Raw genomic sequence first — 23,776 nt, forward strand, 5'->3', positions numbered from 1 at the left:
TTCTTTTATTTTTTTCTTGACTTGCTTAACCCCTTCAACATCTTCCACTTACCAACAAAACCATTTTTGATTTTTGAATGCTTCCATTAAGAAGCCGTGGGCTATGGTCAATAAATCCAATTCAAATGGCATAATTTCCTGCTCTGTTCCAAGTACAGACAACCAGATAGGACATCCATACCCAAATCTCATCCCTTCAAGGTAGCAGAAAACACAAACAATAAAACAGAGTTGTTAATATAGCTCTCCAACACAATAGACAGGGAGATAATACACATATACAAAGGAAATAATAGAGCAAGTCATTACAGTGGCATCAAGATCTTCAGAAAATTAACAACAGAGAAGATAGCCAGCTTCCGCAAACTGAAGTTCATTCAAAAGGTAAAAAACAAAGGGCGGGCTATCCGGCTATATACAGAAAGGAAAAAAAAAAAAAAAATAGAAAACCAAATAAGTTAAAAAGGAAAGAGGTGGATGCTACATGAATATCTTCAATTTTCATCTGTATGAGAAGCATTTCCTGCTGCAGAAGATGGAGATGATTGTGAAGAAAAATTATTACCACCTTGTGATCCTGAGACAGAAAGCAACTCATTTAGAGGCCATGGAATAGGAACCAGTAACCTTCTTCCATTTCCATTTCCCCCATTACTATCTTCACTTCCCTGTCCACCAGCACCAAGAGCACCACTAATACCTATACCACCATTTTCAGCCCTATATTCACTAGTGCCAGAACCATCTGGAGCCATCTTGGATTCATCAGCGGGAATCTGAAATCTACAAACTGGACAAGAACTATGAAGCTCCAACCAGGGAAGAATACACCCACTGTGGAATTTATGTTTACAGGGCATCTCCTTCGCTTCAGCTCCAATCTCTAAATCATCTAAACATACAGAACACTGTAAACTTTCTGTGATTTTCACAGTTGGCATTGCTTCCACTGCTTCTTTCTGTGCCGGTGGGGTTCCATATCTGTTAGGATCATTCTCTGCCAAATGCTGTAGAAATAAATCCAAACCAGGTCCAAAGAAGTAGTCCCCCAATGAACTGGGACCATTATGACCCTGGTTTTCGTTTTGATTCATGTTGTATGAGCCTTGAAGAATTATGGCCTGGTTGAAAGGATTGATCAGGATTACACGCTCACTTTCCCTCTCCCTCTCCCTCTCACTCTCAGAATTTTCCATTTCGGGTGCAGTACCAGCACGAAGACCAAGAAAGTTAAGAAAGGCAGCTGAGTTTCTCCTCCTCAGAATTGATTCGAGCTCCCGCTCTTGTTCAGATTCTCCCTGTTGGGCATCACCCTCTTCTCTTCTGTATCTCCGGTGACGAATACTACCCATCATCCCAAGCAAAATTGGAACCCAAAGAGAAAGAGCTCGATCGGATCCCAGATCATTGTAATTGTCCTGCTCTCCTGTACCATTATCCATTTCTTCCACAAACCCACTTTGGCAGAACGGGCATTTGATCTCAACTTCCATGATGGGGTTCACCACCTGAGAACACACATAACACCAATACCTAGAAACCAAAGCATCCCCCATATTTCCCTTTTCTCTGCAACTTGAACAAAAGAAAGAAAGGTTCAGATCAACATCATACATCACACATGGAAGAAAAGCAGGTCCCTGCAAATTTCAACAACCGCCCATTTTTATCTTCTCTTCATGTTTAAGAACAGAAAATGAAGCATCCATTTAAAGATCACTCAGAAAATTAGTAAGCCAAGACAAAAATGTTTATGATCGATAGACAGAAAAAAATAGCAATCCATCAAACAAATGAACCAAAAAAAAAAATCAGATACACGACACTCAACAAAAATGAGAAAAAAAAAAAGACAAAACAAAAGAAATATCTAAAAAAAAAAATTGTGATTTCAAGTCACCAGAGAGAGTCTCAGGAAAATGAAATGCGTTCTTTTCATCGACATTAATCAAAGTGACAAAACGTTTTTTTTATTATTATTGTAAGCTCTCTTGTATGCAGGAGGAGGTAGGGGAAGAACTTTCCTACCAAACAAAGAAGCTGATTTTTCAGGTAGATGGGTAATCAAGGGAAGATCCAATGGAAATCGCAACTTCAGAGATCGAATCCACAAATCAAAATCAAAACTTTCCTTCAGCAGCACCAAATCCAACAGAAACTGCAGAGAAGCAACAGGAGATCTTGGGGAAAAAACTATACACCCAGAATATGTAGCCAAAAGATTAAATGAATCATCAATCAAAATAATAGAAGAATTTGGAACAGAGATTAAGAATCACGACCTTTTTAAGTTGAGACCCAATTTAATTAAAGAAAAAAAAAAAGAACGAAAATCAAATAACATAAAGTTTTGAGTATTCTGTAATTTGAAAAGTTAAGGTTGAAAATTTACCAGGTGGCAATTTTAACCTTTGGATGAAAACCTTGGGGGTTTTGCTTTGATCCTGTGGATACAGGGGAAGAAAAGGAAGTTGCAGAGAAAGAAATGCCAAGCGCGTATTCCTTTCTCCCCTGTCTTTTCTCCCCTGTCCTATTTCCTCCATTTTAATTTCTTCTTATTTATTTATGTTTAGTACTCTCTCTCTCTATGGCATGAAACCATCAGGTGAGTCAATCTTATTATAACGTGGCTAGTTTCATGTCCACGTGGCAGATAAAAAAGAAGATCCTTCTTTAGACAGAAATTTGCTGTGGAACAGGTGGGCAGATTTCCCTGAAAATTGGGAAGAGGTCTATTTGGAGTTGGAAGTTGGAAGTTGGAAGTTGGAAGTTGATCCTCCAGTCCAACTGACTTCATTTGCCACGTGTCATTTTATATGACAATAATGCCCCTGACCCATTTGCCGCCTCCATTCATCCTCCTTGGAAGTAAAAGAGTGGGCTACAAAACAAATGGACAGTCTGCTTATTCCCAATTTTCAGGAGAGTCTACCTATCCTATATCTAATAGCTTTCCTTTTAATGTGTAAATAAAACTAAAAAATAAATTTATTGTGTGGTGAATTAACTAATAGCCTAGCTGTTTCCAAAGTTACAATTTCGCCCATATGAATTGTTGCTTCCTCTCTCTCTCACTTCGGTGAGCAAATAATCATTGAATCATTCAAGACTGGGTATTATATAAAAAGAAGCAGGGTAGAATTAATGGCAGTCTTATTAAAATACGTCGAGCATAATTCTAAAACTCACTGCATCATCATGCTTTTTACTTTGGCACCGTTTGCATTTTGGTAAGTTATTTATCCGGGTAAATGTATTTATCTAGGTAAATGCTTTTCAGAAAAGATTTACTCGGATAAGTGCATTTACTCATGTTCTTTTATTTCTCATGGAGATGAAAATAAGACAATGATTATTTTATTCATAAAAATCCATTATTACAAGGGGTATTTTTGTCCTTTTTAGGTATTGGCAACTTTCTTTCAATTTAGAAGAATTATTTACCCACCTAGAGATGGGTATCGTAAGTGATACCCAGGAAAATAAACTTTCTCTGATCCCATATAAATCTAAAAAAAGAAAATGTGATTTTTTGTCTACGAGAATCAAAATCCCATTAACCAGCTTTCCCCCTCTCAAAATCCAAAAAGAAAAAAAAGAATGCCCCCTTAGTGCCAAAAGTGTTTTGGCTTCACAATCAATTTTATCAAATGTGTTTTCATTCAAAAGTAAAGATAGCATTCAACTCTTGATGAGAGCATGGCATCCAAGATGAATAATTATAATATATATATATATATATACTAGTCGGGACTAAGAACATTATCAAGCAAAGGTAAAGCCAAAGGAGCTCTGACATATTTAAATGGAATTCAGATATGCTAATCACAATATATTATTGGTCATGTTAATCTAGATGCACATATGGAGCATTGGTTGTACTTTACATCCTCTTTATTCCAGACATGTGGCTATCTAAACATGGCAAACAATGTGTTGTGGTCAGTAGATATAGATTCATCCAGTTGGATTAAGTCGGTCTATGTCTAATTCATGCACTCTTTTTAGGTTGGGTGGTCTTTGTTATTTTTTTATTTTAAAATTACTAAATTTAAAAATTAGCTTTATTTTTATTAATTCTACTTTTATATTTAAATAGAATTTATTTTTGATAAATAAAGAAAATTTAAATTTTTTAAATTTATTGTTATATTTCATTGCATGTGTACCAACTTCTTTCCACTATATATTTATATATATAGAGAGAGAGACCGAACAACTGGGCGTCATGTTTAGGTTAACAACCAACAACGCTTCATAGAACCTTAACAGCGAGATTTTCCCCAACGATAATATAACTTTGGCGGGAGCCTCCATTTTTTTCAAGCCTTCCTCTGTCTGGTTCTTCCTGTTCACACACACACAAAAAAAAAGATTTCACGTATGAATACTTCTTTTTCTTGCGGGAAGTGAAAGCCACGTCGTAGTCGTATTAACGAAGGCCCATTCCGCCGATAGATATATGGTTGTAGGCTATGAACGTGTGTTATAAATATGCATTACATTACATTACATGCATAGTCAACGTGTAAATGCAGAGAGGAACAGAAACTCAGGATGGAGGCCCTACCACTAATGGAAGCAGCGTGATTTTCGACTGCAAAAGTCACCAAAGAAAATCTTTACGCATCAGAAGGGGCCACAGAGACGTGGTCAGTTCAGTGGTGGCTCCTGAATTGGTCTTACAACTTACCTCTCCAAATCCTCCTCATCCTTGCCACGTTTGCTGTTTGCCCATAGAAAATAAAATCCACCTATTTTTGTGTACACTGGGCGCAAAGCAAAGAAAAAGAATTTGATGACCAGTCCGGATTCCCTATCCACGATAATTCTATTCACACTTACCTATATAACATCGCGATTATAAATGGGGAATATCTCATCTTTTTATATGTTACTAGTAAATATATATATATATATATATATATATATATATATATATATATATATATATAATATATGCATTTGCACGTGTCTAAGACAAAACTATTTATAATTTATGGACAGTTTTTGAACAATTATAAATGAACAGTTTTTAAACTGTTATAAGTGGTTAGTTTTTGAAGTGAAAGTAAAGAACATATATGGCATTTTTATGTTTGTTGTATGTTACTTAAATAAAGGGTAAAAATGTCTAATGAAAAGTCTTGAAAATGGAGTTATTCACTCTTTTATTAGTATTAAAGGTTATGCATGGGAAGAAATTTCCAATGCATGGAGGTAGTATTTTGTGGGTAGACATAAATAGAGTACTTGCCTAATGAGTTGTAGGGTCATCACTATCTTGCTTATGCTAGTCCCAGACCAACCCAACCAAGAAAAAATAGACATTTGTTGGGTCCAAAACTGGATTAGGCCATTAGGTTTAGGGTTAGGGGATATGGTTGAAAAATATTAAGTGGAACAAAAGGTTCTAAACCCAAAAGAAGAGATGTGGGATCAACCCAATGACACTGCAGGCTAGGCTTTGTATGGTATGGCTAATGTGCCTTATGTGAACTCTGCAGTCTGTCCTGTCCCAACTCCTAAGTCCCATTACTGTGATATGAAGGGTGTTTGGTTCTCTGGGCATTTATTCAATAAATGCTGCCATATAGGCACCACTTCAGCAGCTTCCTTCTCTTGCTTTTCCATACACATCGAAAATGACAAAAGTGGAGTTCAGTTTTTGTATATGCCGATTGTTTGAAGAAGTTATTTTTTAAAGCTTCTACAAACGATCAGACATTTATTCTGTTACGCTGATGTAGTGCTTAGTGGTGCTTAATTGTTATAAATGATTGTAATGATTACCTTTTTTTTTTTATTTTACAAGCACAAATGTTTATTCAATAAACATTATTAATAGAACCAAACACATACATGAATATAATGTTTACATGCATCTCAGCATATAGTGTGTATCCATGTTTTTGTTTTTGTAAATTTGGTGGTGAGCAAGGTTATACCCAAACCCAACCGAATGTGGATGGTGGGTGGAAACCTGGAAAGGACTAGTAACAACTAGTTCTTTCAAAAGTTAATAAATGGAATCTTTAAAAAGAGAGAAAAAAAAAATGGTGATTGATGTTTTCTAGTGCAGGGGTTTTACCATGTCAACTAAATTCATGTGTCCCTTTGCGGCCTGCCAACAAAAACCAGTACAGATCTTAGAAGTAGAGATTTGTCCAATGCAGGTTTCTGATTTATGCTGCAGAGCTAAACATTCAAAGGACCATAACCCACACTCTATGCATCAACACCCACCCGTGAATTGGCATCAATTTCGAGCTGGCACCCTATAAATTCTGACCTTGGTTGATCGGTCATTCTCCCTTTTTTCTTTGGAAAAACAAAGATGTCATGTAATCATAACCAATTTGAAAATTGCTTAGGAGAAATACAGAGAGGCCCAATGCAAATTTCTGATTTCCACTGTAGACTTGTAAACATTCAAAATGTCAAAAAACAACACTCTATACACCCATATTCACCGTCATTCTCCCTTGCTTTCAGTTTATAAGAATGTTTTCATTTTTATTACTGTTACTGGTAGGGACTTTTTAAAGCCTTCGAACGACCACCCATCTCTATCATCAAACTGAACAAGTACTGACTTATGCAACACCAAATGTAGTCACAAATCAACAGGACTAAAAATAACGTGTCTTGATTGGAATTGGAGCAGGTAAACACAACATAGGAATCGACGTCTCATTCTCTGCTATCAATAAAAAAGAAAAAGAAATAATTCGTTCTGATCACTGAACTGATTTAGCATTACAATGATTTTTTATTCGGGGAGAAACTAATTTCTTATTCTGACGTTCTACGTGGACCAAAAATGAAATCATAAGCGGGTGTCAACAATTTAAATGACCTGATGAACCTCTCTGTCTCTCCCTCTATTTTTGAACGTCCATACAGATCTGAGATGTGATATGCTCAGTAGGAATAAGAATCATCCTTGGTGAAATGCAAGTCAGGTGTGCCATACAGGAGCTTCCGAGGTTTGTGAATGCAGTTCATTCCAATATAATATTAACATATTTTGAGGCCAGAAGATGAAGCTTGTTCAGAGAGAAATGCTCCAAACAATGTGAAGTTAAGCTGCTGCACGTGAGGCCCATTTTATTAAAAGAGTGAAACAATCTACCATCATTACGCATAAACCTTCGGTATTAGCATAGTTCTTCCAGAATAAACAGAAGCGGTGGTTCCCTAATCTCTCTATCATATTTGGACTTGTAGATGAATGCTTTTCAACATGGAAAAAGTGGCTAAAATTGGGTGACTGTACAAAGCCCACTTCTGTACATTATCTCGCCCAATATGGTTGGGGGGTGGCAGTGATAAATCGGGGAATGGATGCCAAACAGAAAGCTCACCGGTCAATTTACTCCAAATCAGAAATGTGGGGCCTTGTTTACCGCACTCTCATCCTGCAAGTGTGATGGTCACAAATACCAATTAGAAAACTAAAACTTAAAGATCTATTATCGGGTCACCTAAAACTACCGCATATCATGTAATGCCAATACAAAACCTTTGGTCAAACCACCGCATATCATGCAATTCCAATACAAAACCTTTGTTCCCTTTTACAATAAACACACATACACAACAGTTTGAGGCAAAAATAGAGAATCCCATACATGTTAGCTTTTCATTCCCTTTTTTTTGCCACAACTTCCCATTCCCATTTGTATTGAGTAATAGAAGCCTAGATAAACAGATACTAGAAAGGTTTTGAAAGAGCTTATGGAGGCCTAAGAGGGTTAAGGGTGTGGGAAAGGCCTTATCCAATAAAATAGTGTAGATAACATTTTGCATACATAAACTTTAGTAAATATTGGAGCATAATAGAGTAGATAGCGTTTCTGCATGCATATAAAACTCATGTGGAATAAGGCCTTGCACTTTTAAACACAAAATATTTGAGCTTCCATAGTTCCATGGAACAATTTAAGCAACACTATGATAACCGAAAACCCTCAGTAACTGCTATTATTCTCAGCTAGTCTAAATTGGACTTCTTTAAGCATATGAAAGAAAACAACCACGAAATAATAACACCATGTTCAGATTTAAACAAAAACATGATGGAAGCAAGAATGAAATAAGGAAGAACTTACATCAGTAACCTGGAAGGATCTACTGATACATGACTTCAGCTGTAGAGCTTCAGCAGCTGATGAAGAACCGCCATCAGCACCAATACCAAGCTTGAGGCCCTGCAAATAGATAGACAATGAACATTGAAAATAATCCTAAATCCAGGGAATGGAATGAAAAGAGATGCCCACTTATCAATATATTAAGCATAAGAGATGGACTATTACCAGAGGCATATATAATATAGAATAGAATATTCTATATTTTTTTATGATAAAAGAAAGATTCATTGAAAAAAAAAAATATTACAATCACTCGAGTGTTGAGGAAACACCAAGGCATAAAATTACAAAAAAAAAAAAAAAAATCAGAATTATAATTTTGTAATTCAAGAACATACCAACAGATAGCCCCTAGATCTGATCAACAAACATATCAAACTCAGGAAAGATGAGCACCCAATCTGCAACAGATTTTCTGACGGTTGTCACAATCTTCTCAATCTCCCACCTTGAAGCAGACTGAAACCAAGAATTTCCCCATCTTCTTCCTACATTCAAAACCACACTAGGCTCCCAAATTGTCACTAATCCTCCAGAAAGACCTACTGCATTCAGTACCACCCATTCCCCACAATTCAAACCCCAAATTTCATATTTTCCTCTCACATCAAAGCAATCCAACTTTGAAACTTGAAGCATCACACCTCTGGCTTATATTTTCTGATCAAGTTTCTTACTACCACCCACCTTCGATCTTCCCTTGAACCTCTGACCATCCAGGAAAGTATTTTCATCTCCCCCCCCCCCTCTCCTTCATCTTCATCATTTTCTTTTGTTTTATTTTATTTTTTATTTTTTTACTCCCACCTCCTCTTCAGTCTTCCCCTTCAAGGGTTTCATCCTAAGCCTCCCCTCCATCCCAAATTTCACCTCCCTCCACCAATTTTTCTGATCTCTCCCCTCCCTTTTCCTCTTCTCAAAATGCTCAAATGCCTTCCCAGCAAATCCCCATCCTCCCCCGCAGAAAAGTCCAAGTGTTCTGCCTACCACCACCTCCGTCTCTACTAGGCTATCTTTTTTTTTTTTTTTGAAAGATAAAAAAATTCAATAAAAAGAAAAAGGAATACAAAAGAAAGGTGATAAGATATCACCCAAGAGAGAGACATAACCAAACACCCCTACAGTGATAAAACAAACCCAGATCACAACCACAGCCACAGTAAACCAAAGCCAAACTCTACCAGAGAACAAAAATCATCCCCAGGAAAGACAAGGAAAACCCTTGATCCGAGACCGCCAATCGCCAGACCCTTGGACCAACTACGCTTCAACTAAGCACAAAAACAAAGCCTCACTCTTCGTCTACGAGATTGCCTTCTTGCCCAGTATCCTCCTCGTCCCATACCTTTCCTCCTTCCAAACGACCTTTTTTATTCAGCTTCTCATCTCTCTTTTTCTTCTCGACCTCCTCGAAAGCCTTCTTGGCAAATTCCTCACCACCCCCAAAAAATAAGCCCAGGATTTTTTCCAATTGTGACCTCTCCCACAAATTTCTGAAGAGTCCCACTGCCTGAATCAACGTCCTTGTCACTAGTTTGTAAGAGCAAATTCTCTCCCGGATCAGGACCATCAGCACACGCCTTGTTAACTAGTTGCTCCTTCCCTAGGTGGGATTCCGATGATTGATCCTGCGCTGTAGACCCCTTTTGAACACACTCAGCTATCGTATTTCCTTTCGCACCTTTTCTCTTGTAAACCCATTTGAAGTTCTTTGTAGGACATGCCCTACCAGACCTAGTTTCAGCCTGGAAAAAAATTGTCACATGCACGGCATTATGATTTCTTGTGTTGTGCAATCTTTTAATAGTCCCCTCGTTAGCCAGTTCCTTCTCTTTTTCCTAAAACCTTGTTTCTTCGACCTAAGTCTACAACCAGTTTTCCGACCATCACCTCCCCAAAGCAACGGTTGCCATTGAAATGACTCTCATCTTTGCCACCTTCAGCTCCGCCAGCAGCTGTAGTCCCTTCTTTCTCGGTCACATTTTCCGCTTCATTTTTATCCTCTGCGTTGTAGCAATTCTTCCCATCCTCCTCCTCCTCCAACCCCCCAGACCTCTTAAGGGCATTCTCCTCAGGGGTCAACGAAGCTGTAATTTCTGAGACGAACCTCGGATCTTGAGATACCACGTCTGCAGTCCCATTCTCAGATGTAGTATATATAACTCACCGCAGGCTCACTTGCAACATGTAGACGTCTCCCAATATCGTTTTTCACAGAAGAAATCTGGCCGTACTTGGCTATCACCCAGAGTCCCAGACCCACTCCTCCCCCCTTCTCTTTCTAACCTCCAACATTACAGGCCTTGCGTACGATCTGCTTCTTTTAAAAGCTAATTTGTTAGGGCCTAGAATCGATTTCTTGGGCACTATACCTTTCCTTCGTCAACTGGTCTCCCTACTATCACTGCAACTGGTTTTCGAGGCACTATACCTCCCCTGTCAGAATAGGGTGGCGTTATATTTAACTGTATTAATGAAAAGACCATTTTGGCCTTAAAAATTCTTTAGATTTATAGGAAAAAAAAAAACAAAAAAAGCTACCGAACGGGACAACAAAGCGTTTTTTATTTTTTGACAAAACTAGGATATACTGATTGTATTCTGAATCACTTCGCCGTCCACCCTTGGTATTTTGTATTCTGAATCTCTCTATACACAGATAGTGAATGTTGACGTTAATCGTATGGTATTTGTACGACCTCGATCTTGTGCATCAATACTTGTTCATAAGCAAGGGAAGGGGCAATGAGGGGTTTATAAAAAAATTAACTCTCACATGATGTCATATACAAAGCAATTTGGACAGAAGGCTAATGGAAGGAAACTTTTTTGTCTGATTACGTCACTCCATAGGGGAGGTTTTAGTCTAATTAGAAAATAGAGGGGATGTTTTAGAAACATCAAGGGAGGTTTAAGTCTTTCTTACCCAAAAAAATCTTTCAGATGCTCTCCTTCCAAAGGACCAAGCGTTGTTAAGGCTATGTTTGGTTTTAAGTAAAAGGTAGGGAGACCTTGTATTGGTTTCCCTGACTTTCCCTTCCTTTCCCTACCTTTTCTTTCAAACCAAACATAGACTAATGGAAATGAAACCCTCCTCTTCCTATCTCCACGCGTATTATTTGTTTCCAAATCAGCATCTTCTTCAACCTCCAACCCGTTCCACCATAGCGAGGTTTCAAATTTCATGACCAACCAGACCTTGGTCCATATACCGTTGGCAATAATGTCAATCATCCAAGGAACATCCTACGGCAAAATGCCGGTAATCTTCATCTTCGCTGCTCGTTAAAAAAAAAAAACATAAACTTATAAAAGAGATCCCCCTAGAACCTGCGCAATCCTTTCAAAGGAAGTTTTCTTCCATAGATAACCACCAAACGATAATATCTCAAAAGCTCCGGCCACTGCTTCCACCTTGTTGCAAGAGAACGACCATTTTTCCCCCAATTCAGTCTCCATCAACCTAAAGTTAATCGTTTTTTACTCTGTATCCAGAATGGCTCTTCTGTCATCAATGGGAAAAACTGAAACCCCAGAGGAAATTTGTTATTTCTTCATAATAGCCTCTACAATCAATTTCCAGTTAGGAAGCTTCTTCTCAGCCTTAACGATCAATCTTCCTTCCCAGCATCTAAAATCGTTTTCCAGAACTAACCTGTGAGCCTTTCCTATGCTAGCTACTGAAATTTGATGCTGCACATCTTAGCCTCCACAGAAAGTTGTTGGGCTTTCTCTTGTGCACGGCACTCAGTCTCTCCTTCGATCCAAGGACTCACGATGGGAGCTTAGAAGGTTCTCCCTTAATGAATGCCAGAGACTTGTACATAGCCAAATCACCATCCTTCAGTGCCAAAAAACTTTGAAGCTTCTGAGCCAACAATCTCCAACCCCAACCTCTTTTTCCTTATAGATACAAATTCGTTGATATCTATTTCTTCCAAAAAATGTTATAATCTCCAAAAACCACCCTTTCTGGTTGAATTTTAGACTGGCTTGCTACCTTCTCCTTGAGAGATTCAGTGTACTTTTCCACCCCTCGATCTTAATAGAGAACAGAGCCCCATTGGTGAAACCTTTCAGCCATTGTACCGCATCTCCTACTAGATGAATCGTAGCTCTCCCTTCTTCCCTGATCTTCAACATCGATGGAGTTCTACTTTTTCCTTCTAAGACCAGAATCTTTTTCTCAATCGCTACCACATTTCTCCATCGGTGGGCCCACCCATCTGCTGCTGTGGAGACAGAACTTGGTACCTTCTCCATGAGAGTTAGAGGCTGGATTTCTCTAGAGAAAATCTTGCATCATTTAGCACTTAGAAGCCCATGAAGTTCTCCTACATGGACTGCTAGGTTCTGATGGAACCTAGTACTTAGCAGTCCATGAAGTCCCCCCTATCTACTAGGTTGTCGATGTCCACTCTGCTCTCACCTAGAACATTCTATATCATCCACAAGATATCTTTCAAAATAATAAACAATTTTATTAACAAAAAAAGCTAAAGAAGATATGCACATAACAGATTACCAACAGGGTAGAGCGATAAACAGTAGCACAAACCCTGCTAACCCAGAAATCTATATAGTAAAAATACATGTAGAACTAGAACCCCCGACATAAAGCAGAAAACAAAGAAAACCAGAAATTTTTTTTTTTTTTGATAATTAAGAAAACCAGAAAGTTCCACATATCCTAAGCAAACTGAAGGATAACACAGTTGAGAAACTGAACTAAATGATAAAAAACCACCTTCAAATGACCCAACATAGAAGGAATCACCCCCACCTTCACAAACCATGACCACTAACAAGCTAATACTCCTTTCACAGTAACAAAATTTTCTTTTTTATTTATCTTCAAAAAAAGCTAATGCTCCTTATTTCTCCTGATCCCCTTCCACCTATATCTCTACTTTGCAATATTTGACCAGCCCCTCCCAATCTTCCCCCTCTTTATACACTAGGTTCCATCAGAAACTCGTTAAGAAGTCTGGTTTCCCTGGGGGAAAAGTGTTGGAATCTGAAAGTTCAAGGGGGTCTTTGTCCCAAATGAAAGTTCAGGGGGCTAAGTGTCACTACCCCCAAAGTGTAAGGTGGTAAACTGGTAACCTGTATTTTAACCAAAAAAAAGCATGGTGAATGCACTCCACTTTATCTCCACGGTTAGGAAAACTTTACATTACTGATCAAAACAAAATGACACTTTAATGACCATTACCTAGACAAAAGTCCAGGTGTAGATGCGTAGTGAAAAGTCAGCTAAGAAAATCATTTCCTTTGTCTGTGGTAGTAGAAATTCTTGGGATCTGGGGTTGAGACTGAGGGACTCTGAGATGGAAGCCGTTCACAAACTCCTATCTCTCTTGAATGCAGTTTCCCTAGACTCTTCTTGCTCCGATAGTAGAATTTAGTCGGCTTCCCCCTCTGGTTTCTTCTCTGGTTCCTCTCTTCAATGTCCTCTCCCTGAACCTGGTAGGGTCTTCTTCAGTAAAAGAAGTTTGGTGTATTTCAGTACACCCAAAGGTTAGAGCCTTTTGTTGGGAGGTAGTTCTTAAAGAAGGTTAACACTTGTGATGTGCTTCAATGAAGGAGGCCTTTTTGGTGCATCTCTCCCCATGTTTGTATCCTTTGCTTTGGTTGTGGTGAGACAATAACACGTGTGTCCTTTTGTTTCTTATATTTGGGAATGGTTTTCTTCTCTCTTTCGTTGTAGTGAAACGCTCCCCCTGATGTGGTAGGCCTCAACTCATGCTTTTTTTGACAGCCAAAGAAGAGGGGAAGGACAATGTGGAGAGCCACAAGGGCAGCAATACATTGGTTAGTCTAGGAAGAAAGTAATAACAGGATATTTCAGGGGTTAGAAAAGACCAAGGAAAAAGTAACTGACAGCATCTCTATCTAGGTAGCACATTGGCTGAAGACTCTCGACTTCAGTTTTAATCTTTAGCCCTTGAAGCAATTGACAGCATCTCTATGTGCTAAAGATTAAAAGAGGAAGATGCCACTACACTCCTCAAGTTCAAAGGCTGTGATGATAGAACGGTGGGCCCCTTCAGCGCAGCAATGGAAGTTCCTTGGGTAATCCAGGCCCATCAGACATAAGGACAGTTGTAAGAGATGGAGAACGAAGGTTGTTGGCTCTCTACTTCGGAGCAATAGGGGTGGGAGATTCTCTAAGAGCTGAAGTGATGGCCCCACTCCAAGGTTTGCATTTAGCTAAATAGATGGAACCCAACAGGTTGAAGTGGAAGGGGGTCCCAAACTGGTAATAGGATGGATGAAAGCAAACAACTTGGGAATTTGAACTCAGGCAGATTGTGAGGGAAATAAGGTGTCTACCACGGGAGATTGGTGTAACATTTTGATGGGTTAGAAGGACGGAAAATGGGTTGACCGACACATTAGCTAAACAAGGGATTACTAGGGGTGAGCCTTTTGGGCTTTGTTGTAATATTTCTGATTTAAAAGGATAACACCATTGTTGGGTGTGTGACAGGTGCACTTTTAATTGTTAATTATGAATGAAGTTTTTTTATCAGTAATTATGAATGAAGTTATTATGCTCAACTTAACAGTGAAGACCCTTTGTAATGAGGGAACTCTTTTTCTTTTCTTCTTCTTTTTTTCTTTTGAAAAATAGCCTTCAATTTTATTAATCATGGAAAATAAAGTGTACATATATACAAAAATCCTTTTAGGAGGTAACTTCTATTATCTCCTCTTTCTTTTTACTTACATTTTTTGGGCATTCTTTTTACTTACAATTGCACTCAAAACATTTGGATCTCTCCCCACCTCTTGCTTTGTTAACTCATCTGCCATGCTATTTTTAGCCCTTCGTACCTATCTAATTCTCTCTGCAATGCCTCAAGTTGAGTCAGCCACCTGAATTTTTTATATAGTTTCTTTTTTTTATAATAAAAGAATAAATTTTATCAAAAGAAAGAATAAAATTGGTTACAACCACTTAGTAGGTACTAGGGTAGCAACTCCCAAAAAGCAAACCTTCCAACAAAATTAAAAAGCAAAGCTACAAAACAAAGTAAACGAGATTCTTTCCTTCAAACACCAAATTCCTTCTCCTAGTAGCTCCTCCTAACAGCTAGAATCAATCCTCCCTATCAAAAAAATCTTCCTGCCCTCCTTCCTCTTTCCAAATCTCTCCCCCTTCCCCTAAAGTGGTTTTCTTAAGGATCTTTGCCTTCCCTCTCTGCTCAAATTCTTCAAAAGCTCTTCTGGCAAAAATCCACCACCTTGTCAACAATTTCTATATGACCATAAGCAGCATCTCAATGAGAAAAATAGCTTCAATTGTTAATCTGAATTACCTCCATGTTTACTTGTCATTTTTTCTTGGTTTCAACATTCAAGTCTTTACAAATTACAACAATTAGTAGATGTATCTTACGTTTTTTTACCACTAGTAATATTTATATGTAGCATATGGCTCCTACTATGTATTTTCATATCCAGAATGACACCTTGATCAATACAAAATCCAAAATTTCTATTTTGAACTAGATAGATACCTAGATGGATTTCATCAACTAGACTAAACAGCAAATTAATTGGACCAAATTGTACTCTTAATTACAAGTGGGCTGGCTCTATTGTAGAGCAGTGTACTGTTTTAATTAACCTTTTGAGTAACAAAAGATTAACAGTGGATATGGCATTAAATAGAACAGATTGAAAAAACAGGATTCATGTAGCCGACGCCATGTAGTTGGGACAAGACATGGATGATGATGATGATGATGACAAAAGATCGGGTTAAAGATTGAAAAATCCAAATATTTATATGTAGCATATGGCTCCTATTATGTATTTTCATATCTAGAATGGCACCTTGCATCAAATATTAATACAAAATGCAAAATTTCTATTTAGAACTAGATAGGTACCTAGATGGATTTCATCAACTAGACTAAACAGCAAACTAATTGAGCCTATTTGTACTATTAATTACAAGTGGGCTGGTTCTATTGTAGAGCCGTGTACTGTTTTAATTTATCTTTTTTTTTTGTTGATAATTGAATGGTTCATTAACTAGACTAAACAGCAAACTAATTTGGCCTATTTGTACTATTAATTACAAGTGGGATGGCTCTATTGTAGAGCAGTATACTGTTTTAATTAATCTTTTTTTTTTATAATTGAATGGTGAATTTATTAACAAGATGAGAAAACTGTGACAAGCATCCCAAGGAGAGGCACGAGGTGCAACCTCTCCTTAAAAGGAATTACAGATTAAGCAAAAGAGGAGCAAAAGACAAGAAATTACAATGCAGCCCAGTACAAATTTTCCCTATTAACCCCTTGTTTAGAAAGGCAATCAGACAAAGCATTTTCCGACCTTCCCACCCAGTGTAAACTAATGCACATGTTTCTTGTTAACCACTTGGCTCTCTTTAAGAGATCCCTGTAGCACCAAACCCCTGAATCTGGATCAGCCAGCCAACCACCACAACTTTAGAATCTCCTTCAATTATTAAATTTTCCACTCCAAGTTGATGTGCAATTTGAATACCTTGTAGGGCCACTAAGAGTTCAGCCTATTAGAGTCTCCCAAACCTACTGGACCAGAGAAAAGAGCTAATATGTTGCAATCCTTATCTCTCAAAATCCCTCCTATTCCAGAGGGTCCTGGGTTACCCTGACTACTCCCATTGAAATTCAACTCTACACTCCCTTCAGATGGAGGAGGCCAGTCAGCAACCACCCTATGTTTTCTGGACGAGCTCACCGCCACACCTATCCAACTTCTCCAGAGGTCATCAAAGGAAAAGGATTGGAAGGAATCCATAGTCCTCAACCAATGTATTGTACTATTGTTCTTGTCAAAATGCAGTCCTTGACACGTTGGATGTTTTAATTAATCTTTTGAGTAATAAAAGATGCAGTTAATGAGCAAAAAACCATTCAAATAAGACATATACAATTCAAATTCATATAAATCAAATGCACCCTACCTGATATCCATTTTCTTGAGCATCTTCAAAGAGAGATGAATAATAAGCAGGGTCATAAATGGAGCCTCCTAAAATACCATCAGAATCAGAGCTCTGACAAACTATAGCTGGGGGGCTCAAAAAACTATTTCTTAAATCATAATCTGCTTCTTGAGAGAATGCACTTTCTTCAGATGAAATTCCCAATCTGTACATCTGAATCCACAATGATGAAGAAGCCAACCTCACACAAAACCCAATAATTTGCATCGATAGAGTAAGCCTCACTGAAAAGATAAAAAAACCTCCGTACTTCTTAGAAGAAATGTTCCTGCATAAAATATAAATCCGAAGTGCACAAAATATGAGTCAAAAAGTGCATATTACTTTCTAGAAAACACAAGATTACACTAACATAAACAACCAAAAAGATAAGCTGCACAGCATGATATAGAGAAAATAAAGAATGTTCTACCAAATAACAACTTAGTTAACCAAAAATGTATAATGCTGCAATAACCTAGCTATAAAGATTTCCTTGTCAAATATAACATTGACATATGAAGATATAGTTCTGAAAGATATAGGTAAGTTCAACGAATCATAATTTTGAAAATTGAACATGACTGAAACGTTTAGCATTACAAGATAAAATAATAATATCCTCTAATATTATCTGGAATTGTGAGGTAAGAAAGTTATAAAGATTTCTTTGCTCACAGAGTAGCAGCATTTCATGAAGAGAATACAAAGAGATGTAGAACCACCAAATATCAGGGGGGAAATAAGTGAATCAGAAAATAACAGCAAAGATAAACCCAGTTCATAGTACAAGTCAGCAATAAATGCCCCATTTTTGGCATAAAAGTCAGTCAATCCATCAACTAAATGATAATACATGACTGGAAGTCCATTCCAGATTGCTTTTCTGACATGATAGTGGTAGCACAACATTATTTTACCAGCTGAGATTCACCTAGCTGCATTCTACAAATCGCCCAAACTACCCAGGTAAGAATACTAGGTGCCTAAATATAATGGTGCAACTTGGACGGACTTGGGTTGAGCTTTTGTTAAATTTTGAATGGATTCGCCCTGAGGGCCTGGGCCCGATACAGTGTAAAGTCTTAAACTCAGGTACTCAAGTTTCGCACCTACCTAAAGAGTTAAGAGCATCAAGACAAGCAGCATTCCATGCCTAAATAGTCTCCTCGGAAATGGATCCCGAAAATAACATTTTGCCATCCTTGTTAGGAATTTGAAATGCGCAAACAAATTATTATAAAGGACTGCCCTTGTCACAACTCACAACTCTCCCCTCCCCCCCCCCCCCACTCAAGGAGTTCATGAAGTGGACCTTGGTGATGCTCAAAGATCTCACGTTTTTGTTCTCTTTGGGAGTTGAGAAAGAATAGGTAGAGGCATGGTTCAAACTTCAAAGTATTGATACGCCCGTGTATCGGCAGAGGCGCATCGGTACTAAAAACCATGTGCGTTTATATATTTTTTAGTTTTTTTTTTCAAAAATTGGTTTTTGGGGATGTTGTTAAGTATATTTTCTATTAAAAAAAAGAGGGTTCCCAAAACACCTGTAAACAGGTGTTTCAGGACCCCAAAGATACGATACGCCCTGTATCAGGCATATTGTATCGAAATTTTGATCCTTGGGTAGAGGAGGGCTCTCGGGTTGTCATTTGATGGATGACTGGGAATTCCAAATCCCCTAGGTTGATGTGACATCATGTAAGAGAGGCTAAAGATTTAAATAGGAAGAACACCTTACTCGGATGGATCCTGAGATTTGCATGTTCTGTAGCAAAGAACTTTGGTCAAGAATGTTTCCAAGAGAGCTAAGATATACTAGACATAAAGTTCTACCATCCAGGCCAACTCTTTTTTTTTTTCATGATGTCTCATTTAAATGATCGGATTTTTTTTTATATATTTTATTCTGTTGGGTAGGGTCCTGACTCTCAAGGGGTTGCTTTTCTTTTTTTAACCTATTAGATCATTAATATAGTTATTGTTTTGATCAAATACAATGGTCCCCCACTTTCATTCTTCCAATCATGAACCTCCAATACCAAATGGACCTGGTAATGCAAATACATAAAAAAGGAAGGAAGATGAGGAGGTGAATATTATTTTGATGAAGAAGAAGATAAAAAATGGAAAGATGAGTTTCAAGGGAAACTAAGCTTGTAGTAACCTTAGCATCCCTAAGGCCTATAACCCTATCTGCCCCATGATTCCCTGACCTTGAGTCTAAGTTCTCTTAGTTGAAAATCCATGTTTTTTTACAAATTTGTTTTTAGCTTTGGTATGAAGTCCAGTTCGATTTATTATTTTTTAATGTTTAAACTAGGATTGTGCTTAATTCTACTCATACTTCCCAAGTTGATTAAGCAACATTTATTTTTAGCTGCCCACCTCTCATAGAAAGTTGATTTTCGACATTATAACTTCCCAATAACAATATGAATCTTGAAATATAAGTTCATTCTGAGTACCAGTTCCCAAACAAGTAAATTACTAATTAGAGAATTAATTCATTAGTTGCATGTACTTGACAATGAAATCAGTAGCTCAATATCAATAAAGGCTTTGATGAATCAAGATTTTTCTGCTCAAAAGTTCTAATGGGGGGGGGGGGGGGGGGGATCTTTACTCATAAATTCATGCTCCTTCATATTGCCTCTGCCTCTCTCAAAACAGCATTAAAAGAAACAGTGCATAAATATAACACTAAGAAATTAATTGAGTTTGCCCATAAGGCAAAGCTACAATGATGGGTATCAAGGTATCTAGGTGGCCTTAATTGAGTGTCTCACCTTAACGCCATGGTTATTATGAAAAAAGATGCCCATCTAGGTGATAAAAATACAAGGTGAACACTTTCTTGTAATATTATTGCTATGGCTACATCTTATTACTATGCCTGTTAATATTAATATATCCTATAATACATTTTGTATATTACCATTAGAACAAAACTCAATTTTCAAAAAAAAAAAAATATTACACTTTGTATATTACTTATACTTGTTTAAGGGCTTTACAATTATAACATAAAGGATCCAAGGTTTTTAAGAAAAGAAAAAGAATTAAAGAGAGATTCTTTTGTTGAATAGAAAAAGCGCTTTGCCCCTTGTTCTTTTTCCCTTTTCATTACTCTCTTAATATTTTTTTCTTGGCATAAAATTATAATCTTTTTTAATTGCCACTATTTTTTAATGTGAAATGTCTGCGCTGGAAATAAAGTCTTGTTTTGGGAAGATGTTTGGGTTGGTGAAAACTCCCTTAGAGATAGATTTCCTTTTATTTACTCCTTGTTTGAAAACAAAAGAAAAGTGATCTCTTCAGTGTTTGTTGATAACTCCTGGGATTTGGGCTTGAGAAGAGGTCTAAGGAATTCTGAAATGGGGATGGTTGATGATTGGTCACTCAATTAGGGGAAGTCTTTCTTGATCAGTCTTGTAGAGATAGCAGAATTTGGAAACCTTCCCCTTCTGGTTTTTTTTAATTGTTCTTCTTTCTATATCATTTTGCTTCAGACCTCTAACCTTGTAGGGAACTTTCCTTCAAAGGAGGTTGGGGTAGCCTTGTACCCCCAAAAATTCAAGCCTTTTGCTGGGAAGTGGCACTCCCAAAAAATCAACCCCTTGGATTTATTGCAGAAAAAGAGGCCAAATATGTACCTCTCCCCCCATGTTTGTTGTCTCTATTTAGGTTCTGGTAAGACAATTTCACATTTACTAATCTCATCTCCCTTTGTGTTCTTTACTTGGTCTTGGTTCTCTTCTCTCCTTGACTGCAGTTGGACTCCCTCTTCGAGCGTGGTGAACCTCTTTGATCCAACTTTTTGCAGGCAACCAATGATTCGTGTAAGGATTATGTGGAGAGCCACTAGAGATGTTGTATTATGGTCAGTGTGAGAGGAAAGAAACAATAGGATCCTCAAAGGTAGTTGTAGATCCAAGGAAGAGGTTGTGGAAGGAGTAACTACTAGGGGTGGATTCGAGTTGAGCCGAGCCGAATAGTACGAGGCTTGAGCTCGGCTCGCCAAGGTTGTACAAGCCTCGAGCTCGGTTCGAGCTAGAACATTGAGCTCGAGCTCAACTCGAGTAAAAAACTCATAAGCTCAAGCTTGATTTGAGAAAAAGTGTTTTATAAAAATAAAAAATTATATATAAAAATATTTTTTATTTGATATTTAAAAAATTAAGAATTATAATATAATAATATATATATATATATTCGAGATCGGCTCGCGAGCCTCACGAGCCAAGATAATGGATCTGTATTCAGGTCCAGTAGGAGTTGGAGATTCCTTAAGAGCAGAAATCAGGGCAGCTAATTGAGATAGAGGGAGACTCCAAGTTGGTAATTGGGTGGATGCAATCAGGGCAGATGGGAATTTGGCAATATAGACAGCTGATAAGGAAAATTCTTAGCATAACAAGGGAGGTGGGTGTTTGTTTCAAGTGGGTAAGGAGATCAGCAAATGGTTTTGTTGATACCCTAGCAAAACAAGGGACTATAAGGGAGAGACTTTGGGCAATGTTGTAATGTTTGATGTTTATTGGATCGACCTTTTCTAATAAGGGTTGACTTCTGTATTTCAGTTTAATTTATCTCTAATGAAAGTTATCGTTTCTGATAAAAAAATATTTTTTAATGTGAAATCACTCTATTAAATACTTATCAGAATATAATGTTTTGTTTGAAATATTGAAATTAAATGAATCAAAATGATATTGTCTTCTAGATACAATGATGTTATATGTTTTGAGAGGAAAACTAATATTATTAGTAAAGAGAATTGCTATTTTTAATTCATATGCCATGATAATTGGTAAAGTAAAGTTAGGTTGTTAAGGAATTAGCCTAGAATTTAGTTTTTTTTTTCTTTGTAAAATTCTACCAACCAGGCAACACCTAGGTGACTAGGGCTCCATTGTCACCTAGAATATTCTACATGACTTGATGACTATGGCTACAATGTTTGGGAATCAATAGTATAAAATATCAAATTCTTGACATTTTAACTTCACCTTATAATCACTATTGAACTATGAATCCATGATACTAGAAACCACCATCAAAACCTTTTGTATAAACATATATAAATCCATTCAATTCTCAACCCCCTTCCAGTGGAAAATTGACTATCACATCTGCTCGACATACTACTATATAACGATAAAGATCTGAAGCCAGATTAATTGGCGATGCTATTTACTATCGTTTAAATTCTAAGGAATTCAACCAGTAGTGAAAGACTTCACTTTATGCTACAGGAGATAAAATAGCAGTATGTCAGCAACTGTGATAAGCCCCAAAAAAAGCATTAGACATATTGAAAGAACCTATGGACGCACCATATCTCGTGAGTGAAAAGGATGAACCAAAAGATATCAAGGATGATAGCACAACAAAGAAGAATGGCGTATGTCCGAGCAAGGCTCTGACTGCTACTCTCTATTGCAACGAGAGCAAACAATGCTATCGCCAAATTGATCAGCAAGACACCGTTGTACAATGCTCCAAGAGATCCCACCAATGCACAAGCGATCTAACATATAAAGCAGGGAAAAACAAAAAAAGATTCCCAACATCAACGATAAGTAACAATGAACAATTTCCAACTAGAAACTAAACACCATACCTTCCAAATAGAATGAATGCATTTATATGGGAATTGATGCAGAAAAAATAAACCTAAGTTTCAACCAAAATTCAATACCCGCTCCGGAGGGAAAAAACAAAAGGAAAAACTGATATCAAATTGCAGGTCAAAACGAAAATCGATAGTTATATTAGAGAAAAAATCTCAAATTCACTAAATTTCACAAGAACTTAATACTATGTAACCCTACAAAATAAAGAACAAATGAACCCTAATTGCAGTGGAAAATGAAACTGGATCAATACATACAACAAAGACAATCATAAATTGCAACAAAGAGTGTAACCAAACGGTCTAGGTCTCCAGAATTCAGACAAAAGCTGCTTTAAAATACAAAATAAAATGAAAAGAACCAAGCTAAACCCTAATTCAGAAAGGGAAGCAGAAGCAAAGCCATACTTGAATGTATATGAGAATAACAGCAACGGCTTGTATCTTGACGTAATCCCGAAGCCACGATCGAATCCGAGTTCGCAATGCAGAACAGGGCATTATAAATAGAAAAATCGGCTCTCAGAAAAGACCTATTCACTGAAAAGAATTTCCAGCTTCTTACGACTACATCGAAGAAGGAAGCTGTGGAGCGAGAAACGATGGAGGAGGAAATTATAAAACGAAGGAGCGTCTGTCTCGACAGCTATGGACTGTGTGGAAAATCATTTCTTTTTCCCTTTTCTTGGAAGAAAATAAACAAAATCAAGCATTTTTTTTAAATTCCGTTAATGTTTTTTTCTTTTCCTTTTTTTTCAGATTTTCACTTATTATATATTTTCAGTTGGGCGGGAGAAAATCACGTGCAACGGTGCAAGTGCAACTGTTTTTCCCGACTCCCAACTCCCGATACATTCTAACTTGCACCGGGAGCGTAGAGAAAACAGAAAGGTCTATCCAATTTTGGGCCTCGGGCCTGCATGATGTTTTGATTGAAAAATGAAAATCAGCGATGGGCTTTTTAATTCCTCTCGAAGCCCTTTATTGTGATT

At 37.5% G+C, this 23,776-nt stretch overlaps 2 protein-coding genes across 7 annotated transcripts; both read right to left on the bottom strand.

Moving 5' to 3' along the window:
• Nucleotides 1–231: 231 nt before the first annotated feature.
• On the bottom strand, nt 232–2,561 carry LOC148872957 (RING/U-box superfamily protein). Of its 6 annotated transcripts, none has more exons than XM_088969097.1 (3): nt 2,393–2,543; nt 2,029–2,158; nt 232–1,569 (listed from the first exon to the last, which is right to left on the bottom strand). In XM_088969097.1, the coding sequence occupies exon 3, from the start codon at nt 1,554–1,556 to the stop codon at nt 495–497; it is 1,062 nt and encodes a 353-aa protein (XP_088825223.1). In that variant the 5' UTR covers nt 1,557–1,569; nt 2,029–2,158; nt 2,393–2,543; the 3' UTR covers nt 232–494. The 6 variants fall into 6 exon arrangements, with proteins under 6 accessions (XP_088825223.1, XP_088825221.1, XP_088825220.1 ...); XM_088969095.1 differs by having other exon boundaries at nt 232–1,575; XM_088969094.1 differs by having other exon boundaries at nt 232–1,640; nt 2,393–2,542.
• Nucleotides 2,562–6,629: 4,068 nt separating this feature from the next.
• On the bottom strand, nt 6,630–23,718 carry LOC148872958 (uncharacterized). The gene is made up of 5 exons (XM_088974050.1): nt 23,193–23,718; nt 22,486–22,679; nt 17,126–17,435; nt 8,115–8,213; nt 6,630–7,421 (listed from the first exon to the last, which is right to left on the bottom strand). Exons 1-5 carry the CDS (start codon nt 23,283–23,285, stop codon nt 7,386–7,388), a joined length of 732 nt encoding a protein of 243 aa, XP_088830176.1. The 5' UTR covers nt 23,286–23,718; the 3' UTR covers nt 6,630–7,385.
• Nucleotides 23,719–23,776: the final 58 nt, after the last annotated feature.

The sequence above is a fragment of the Nelumbo lutea genome, chromosome 2 (genome assembly GCF_056320005.1).
Source record: "Nelumbo lutea isolate HS-2025 chromosome 2, American lotus-T2T, whole genome shotgun sequence".
Taxonomy (NCBI): Eukaryota; Viridiplantae; Streptophyta; class Magnoliopsida; order Proteales; family Nelumbonaceae; genus Nelumbo; species Nelumbo lutea.